At 48.3% G+C, this 7,407-nt stretch overlaps 1 protein-coding gene across 1 annotated transcript; it reads right to left on the bottom strand.

The window, feature by feature from the left end:
* Positions 1-3,323: 3,323 nt before the first annotated feature.
* Positions 3,324-6,386, bottom strand: LOC134452779 (frizzled-9-like). The gene has a single exon (XM_063203367.1). It carries the CDS (start codon positions 5,738-5,740, stop codon positions 3,887-3,889), a length of 1,854 nt encoding a protein of 617 aa, XP_063059437.1. The 5' UTR covers positions 5,741-6,386; the 3' UTR covers positions 3,324-3,886.
* Positions 6,387-7,407: the final 1,021 nt, after the last annotated feature.

Below are 7,407 nucleotides of genomic sequence, written 5' to 3'. Positions count from 1 at the left end.
AGGTACAGTTTCCCTCCAACACAGGTAAGTTACCTGAGTAAAAAGTAGACCTGTGTACTGGTCTTACTGTCAGCTGACTCTACAGTGATTGGATGAAGTTTGTAGTGGGTTCCTGTTAGGTTTTTAGTGTTTTCAGTAACAGCACAGTCTATCTACTTTCTACATCTACATCTACATTATAATGAAAAAAAAATGGTGTAACCGCTATGTAATATCATGTGCTAGTGTTGTACACACACATACAGTAGATCACGATCACCACGGATGGTATACCTAACCTCAGAATGTAAGTCACACACATCATCCTCAAACCATACATACAGTATATACTGTAAAACACTCGATGAGACGCTCTATGAAATGCATTGGTGAGTGAAGCGACCAGTCATACCTCAGAATGTAAATCACACATATTCACAAACCACATTTACAGTGAGGCACTCTCAACACTGTTCACCACTCACTCTCGCTCCATGCCACCCTCTATCTTTCCTGTCTCTCCTTTCCAAAAAAAAATAAAAAAAATTAAAAAATGAAATTAGGAATGCGATAAAATGCTAATCTAACAACATTTCTATTTTATATTCTTTAATCCAAAGCTGAGGTCACACCCCTCTTCACACGCACTTCGTCACACCCATTTCACTTGGGTCTCTCCCCAGTCGAGTTGGTGACTAATTGCAATTATTAATTTTTAATCCATTAACGTTTTAATTGACAAGTCAATTAATCGATTCATTGTTCACATCCCTAATAGTGACTCAGTGTCCAGCCATATCTTTGTAAATCACACACACACACACACACACACACACACACACACACACACACACACACACACACACACACACACACACACACACACACACACCACAACATCCACAAACCACACGTTTATAGTAAAACACTCACCAACGCTCAGTACTCTCATTCACCCCTGTTTCTCTCCCTTCTTCTCTCTATTCCTTTCTTTCTCTCCTTTTCTTTCCCCTTCTTTCTTGCCCACTATAGTGATGTCAGTATCCAGTCACAGCTCAGTGCATAAGCCTTTGCCTGTCTGTCTGACTGCTGATGGTTTTTGACGAGGGGAAAAAAAACATGTGGTGCCGTGCCGGGCAGTCACACAACAGGAGTTGAAGGCTTAATGCATTATCATTCACGCCTGGTAAAAACTGTCCGCAGAGGGACCAGTATGCGCAGGGGCACACACTAGTTTGTATGGGGCTTTCACCTCAATGGTGCGCTTATGCCTGCCACCAAATGTGTAAACTTGAAAGCAGGCACGCTTTTTAATTGCGCTTTACAGCGGCTGGGTACATGCGGTTTACGCACCACAGACTCTGCGCTGTGAGCGTCCAAGACAAACATGGCTTTTTATGGCCAAATGTAACAGTGGTGCGGGGTCCAAGCCATTGGCACTGCCAAGCCATGGACAATGTCTGCACTGGCAGCCTGGCCTGGCGGAGGATGGTGGGGATGGGGGGAAAGAGGAGGGAAAGGGGGGAGGGTAGGAGGAAGGTAGAGAAAAAGGGAGAAAGAGGGGGAAAGATGGGTGGGAGGGAGAGAAAAAGAGAGGGAAAGAGGGGGAGGATGGGAGGGAGGGAGAGAAAAAGAGGGGGAAAGAAGGAGAAGCAGAAAGAGAGGGGATGAGTATGGAGAATGGATAGAATAAGAGAAGAAGAGAGAATGAGACAGACGGTGGGAGATGAGATGGAGAAAAGAGAGGGGTGGAGGGAGGAGAGAGAGAGGGGGGGGGAGGGGGAAGGAGGGGGTGAGAGGGGCGGTAAACATTCATGAGTTGAAGTTGGAGTGTGCCGCAACATAAACAAATCACATTGAAATGAAGGTGTGATGTAATGTTTCCATGCAAATGTATTATGGGAAAGGGCTCAAGAGGCATTTGGTGAAGTTCATACATCATGGCTCATTATGTTGTGTTTGGTGTTTGCTCAGGTGGCAATTAGAACAATCCAATATTCAAACTTTTCAAACCTTTTTAAATAGGGGTCCCTGACAGCATGTAGTGTGTGTGTGTGTGTGTGTGTGTGTGTGTGTGTGTGTGTGCGTGCGTGTGTGTGTGTGTGTGTGTGTGTGTGTGTGTGTGTGTGTGTGCGTGCGTGTTGTGTCTGTGTGGTTGTGATCGGTTATGTGAAGCATGAGATGGTAACACACGCACGCGCCCCCACACACACACACACGCATGCACTCACACACTTACTCACTCACACTCACACTGTATATGCAGGAAACAATTCCTAGCAGCTGATTCATGACTTCACATTCCCACTCCCCTTCCTGCTCCCTCACATCATGGAATTCTGCCGTGCTGGACTCTGCTGAACTGTTCTGAGTTCAGTATTGCTTATTATTCTTCCTTCCCAGGCCTGCTGATGCCTCAAAAGGAAAAATCAACATGCAGCATAACAACAAAAGCAGTGCCGTGTGTGTGTGTGTGTGTGTGTGTGTGTGTGTGTGTGTGTGTGTGTGTGTGTGTGTGTGTGTGTGTGTGTGTGTGTGTGTGTGTGTGTGTGGCGTGCGTGAGGTCCTGCCTTGCTTTCACCCATGTAAGGTACCCATGACTAAACCAGCACTGACTGACAAAAATAGCAAGGGGATGGGGCATGAGGGGGAAAACATGCTAGTGAGTTCATTGTCATTGCTGACAGGCATTGGCATGCTAAAATAAAATACACGTCTGTGAGCTTCAGTGGAGGGCTAGCACATGTTGCTGCTTTTTTTACTGATCTCACACCAAGGTCTCCTTGGGGACAATGTGGAAAGTTTAAGTGCACGTATGGTTATGCTGTTCATGTTCAAGTTCATGTGCTTACCAATTTGTCAGACATGCTGACCACACATGCGAGGCCACTGACAGCTTTGGTCAGGCCCAAGGACAAAGTCTTCTGAAAGGCCCCCAGCCCCCACCCACGCAATACAGTACATACTATGGTATTAGGACCCAACTTTGGACCCTCTCTCTCCCTGGGCCCGAGACAACTGACCCTTTTGTCCGTTCCCCCTGTCAGCTTCCCTGTACGTATGCTTGCAACACAGAGCACTTTTATTTTGACATGCACATGCAATCTAACATTGTGCAATCTATCGTTGATATTACTATTAGTGTCTACCTCAATAAACATTTAATAACAATCTATGTAGAACTATTACAAATATGTAAATAGAGTAGTTGATGAGATTATGGGCTAATGTGAAATAATGAATACTTAATTCACCCTTTCTTTCCAGACGTAGGCTACAGTAGAAAGACTTCTGGAATTAATTTGTAAATGTGGAAAACTGAAGAGGAACCATGGAAACTAGACCATGTTTTACTGACTTTTATTTAGGAAAAATATGACTTCTTTAGAAACACTTTTTTGTTTTGTTATATTCTTTCAGTACAGGTGCTCATATACAATACGATACAATAAGTACAAGCAAAACCTATTCGGGTCTGCACATAAATACTCAAACCAATAATTTAACTACCTATAGCTGCTGGACTTGGCCACCACAAACAAAAACATAAACAAACAAACAAACAAACTCTATGTACATCCTATTTGCACTGCATCCCTGCTCAGTTTTCAACCACAAACAAGCACTACCATCACATGATGTGCAAACATTAATACTCCCTTTAAGTAAGTCCACGGGGGGGTAAAGAATTTCCCAGTTATGCCACTTTTTACAAGTCATCAATTGCAGTCACATTAAAGCAGAAATGTCTTTAGAATTAAAGAAAACAAACAAATGTACAAGATCCTGCCTTTAGCTTTGGCACTGGGGCACACACATACTGTACACACAGGAGTGGTACTGTAAAAGACACTCAGCTCAGCCTCGCTTTGTGAAATCAGCTCAGCTTTTTCTTGTCCACTGTTCCTCAGACGTGCGTTGGGGTCTCCAAGTAGGAGTCTGTTGGTGTTTTAGTCATGTGCAGGGCCACGGCCGAGGGCTTGTAGTAGCAGTGCGAGTGCGAGTGGGAGCTGCTGCAGCTGCAGCTGACGCTGTTGCACACCGTCTTCCTGGAGGCGCTGCCCCTGACGGCCAGCCGCCGGCTGCACAGCCCCTGCCACGTCTGCAGCGTCTTGGGGCTCCACACCCACACGCCGCTGGTGATGCCCACCACCAGCGACATGAAGATCTTCACCATGAAGACGGCCACGGTGGGCACCGAGGCATCCAGCGAGCAGTCCTCCACACGCTGCCGGCCCCCAGCCCCAGCCACGGCCCCAGCAGCCACAGCTCCGGGGCCGGGGAAGGCCACGCACTTGCTCTCCAGCGCCCGGTAGCGCCAGACGTCCATGTTGAGGCGCTCGTAGAAGAGGCAGATGATGACGCAGGTGGCGGGCACTGTGTAGAGGATGGAGAAGACGCCGATCTTCACCATCAGTTTCTCCAGCTTCTCCGTGTTGGTGCCGCCCGTCTTCATCACCTTGCGGATGTGCACCAGGGCCACGAAGCCCGTCAGGATGAAGCTGGTGCCCACCACCAGGTAGCAGGCCAGCGGGACCAGCACGAAGCTGGTGAGCGCCGCCACGTCCATGCTGCCCACGTAGCACAGCCCCGTCAGCTCGTCGCCGGCCACCTTCCTCATGGTGAGGATGACAATGGTCTTCATGGCCGGCAGGCCCCAGGCCGCCATGTGGAAGTAGGAGCTGTGCGCCTCGATGGCCTCGTGACCCCACTTGCGACCTGCCGCCAGGAACCAGGTGAGCGTGAGGATGACCCACCAGATGGAGCTGGCCATGCCGAAGTAGTAGAGGATGAGGAAGACCAGCGTGCAGCCCGTGCTCTCCAGGCCCTCCTGGATGATGTACAGCTCGCCGTTCTCCCGGTCGCAAGCGATGTTCTCGGCGCCTGCCACCGAGCGGATGATGAAGGCCACCGAGTAGACGTTGTAGCACATGCTGAGGAAGATGATGGGCCGCTCGGGGTACTGGAAGCGGTGCGGGTCCAGCAGGAAGGTGAGCACGGTGAAGGCGGTGGAGACGAAGCAGAGCGCCGACCACACCGCCATCCACACGAAGGCAAAGTCCTTGTCCTGCCGTGACCAAAAGACGTCGATGGACGGGGCACAGCGCGGCGCGCACGAGCGGCTCTTCTCCACGTACTGGAACTTCTCCTGGTTCTTGCAGGAACTCATACCGGATGTGGAGGTGCCCCCTGCTGCAGCTCCAGCGGCGTTGGGTGGCCTGGGCCTAGGTGGCAGCAGGAGCATGCCTTCGCCCGGTCTGCCCTCTGGCTTGGTGTCGTTCTCGGGTGCCTCCATGCACAGGGCGTTGGGGTCGTGCTTGGTGGGCAAGCGGGAGCAGTCCAGCGAGTCGGGCCAGCCGAAGCTGAACTTCTCCATGACGGGCAGACAGCGCTGGCGCGCCTGCTCGCACATGGGCCTGCAGGCGGGGATGGTGTTGGACACCTGGTCGGCGCACATGGGCACGTAGAGGGAGCAGAGGAAGAAGCGCAGGTGCACGTCACAGCCGTACTGCACCAGCGGCTCAAACTCCTGCAGCTTGATGCCTGCCTCCACCTGGCTCTCGTACTTGAGGAAGTTGGGCATGCGCGTCATGTTGTAGCCAATGCCCTGGCACATGGGGATGGTGATGGGCTCGCATTTTTTCGGCCGTCCTCCTCGCTCAATGTCGTAGGCGCCGATCTCCAGGGCCGACCCGGCGATCAGCAGATGGCACCAGAATAATAAAATGATAATGACAGTCTGCGCTTGAGCGGTCCCCATAGTGTTTTGGGACAATGTGGGACGTCTGTCAGAACTGTGGCATGCTGCATGACATGACTGCCCTCACCAAAAGCTCATAATATCCCGGGGAAGAAAAAAATGAGAACAGCTGCATGGACTTGCTTGGTTATGGAAAAATGTGGACACTTGTAAAGTATCCCTGAATTAATGTTCCATCCATACGACGACTGTCCAAGGTGTAGTATTGGGGATTGTTTATGTCCGACAGAAACGCTATCTCCGTAAAAGGAACGACTGAAAGTCAATTTCTCATAATGCAATGTAAAGTTTGTTGTTTAGTATAAATATACGGAATAAACAAGGGCAATTTCTTGAGACTGGGCATGCTGGAAGGTTAACGGGTTTGTAGTTTTCTGTAAAAGCGCTGCTGTGACCACGTTGTGTGGGGCGGCGAAAGGAAACCCAATGAAGCACCGGTAGCACGCATATTAAAATCTGCGGTCTAACAAAACAAGTATTTATTTACCGTTCAAGTCCTGCGGTACTTGTTATCCAATGCGCAGTGGTTCTGCAACTCCTTCAAGTTTAGCGGAAGGCGATAATTAAAAAAGTCCTGCAAAGCATGCTGCCAGAGTTTGTCCCGTGCGTTGAGGTAAACCGCCACTGTGACTGTCGTCCCCTCCGCAGCGTGAAGACTCCAAACTTTTCTACTCTCCTCACTGTGTATCTTCTAAAACGGGCGGAGTGTAGTGACGGACTTGTCTCGCCCCGCCTTTTTTGTAATTCAATTCGATTTTTTTATACCCTCGTACAGTTGCTTGAACAGTGAGCTCGAAGTAGCCTACTATCCACCTGGGACTTTCTTTATTTTGCAAGGAGGTGTGAACTTAAGAAGTTCGCCAAATTCCATTTGTGCGTGCCTGAAGCGATTGGCTTGTGCTGTGTTATTAAAAAAACTGGGGATATTACTCCCTGTTAAAATATGGATTTTAGCACACTCGGAAGATTGGCTGTGAGGGAAAACAGTCTCTTGTGTTTTCTTCAATGGGCTAAAGATTAAGAAGGGGAACGATGACGCACCAGCCTCAAGCTATCTGTTTGGTTTAGTTAGGCTATAAAAGTATTTGATAGTTTATGTATGTTTATGCTTATTTTATACATTTTTTTCCGGACTAATTCATAGCGTACAGCATTTGTCATATTTTTTTGCATACCATCAGTGTATCAACATGCATCATAATACTGTGATAATTTCGCTTGTCATCAATGTATGAAAATGCATCACTGAGATATTGTTCCCATATTGCATCAACAAATTTATATTATTATTTTTGGTGATCTTTTTCTCATGGGTAGTAGGCCTATTACCTACAAAAGCACATGTATTATTGTCAAGTGATTCATTTGCACGCATCCTAAACATCACCTTTACTGTAATACAACATTCAAGTCAAGTCATACAAGAAATTGAAATTACCTTTCTCTCTATACACCATGAAAGGACATAGACATACACAGGACTGACATTTACAAACTGACATCAAAGTGCAAGGTAGAATCCACTGGTTTTCTAATGCAGTTTGTTCAGCAGCAGAAGTGGTTTGATTAGCCCTACAGTAGGCTGGCATCAATGATGCTCGTTGTCTGTCTGTCACTAAAGGGCATGTTCAGTAACCTGTCCATGCCAGTGTCGTCTTACCCACCCT

The sequence above is a fragment of the Engraulis encrasicolus genome, chromosome 7, assembly GCF_034702125.1.
Source record: "Engraulis encrasicolus isolate BLACKSEA-1 chromosome 7, IST_EnEncr_1.0, whole genome shotgun sequence".
Classification (NCBI taxonomy): Eukaryota; Metazoa; Chordata; class Actinopteri; order Clupeiformes; family Engraulidae; genus Engraulis; species Engraulis encrasicolus.
Note: the sequence above shows the minus strand (reverse complement) of the source record. Positions and strands in the feature narration are given on the sequence as shown.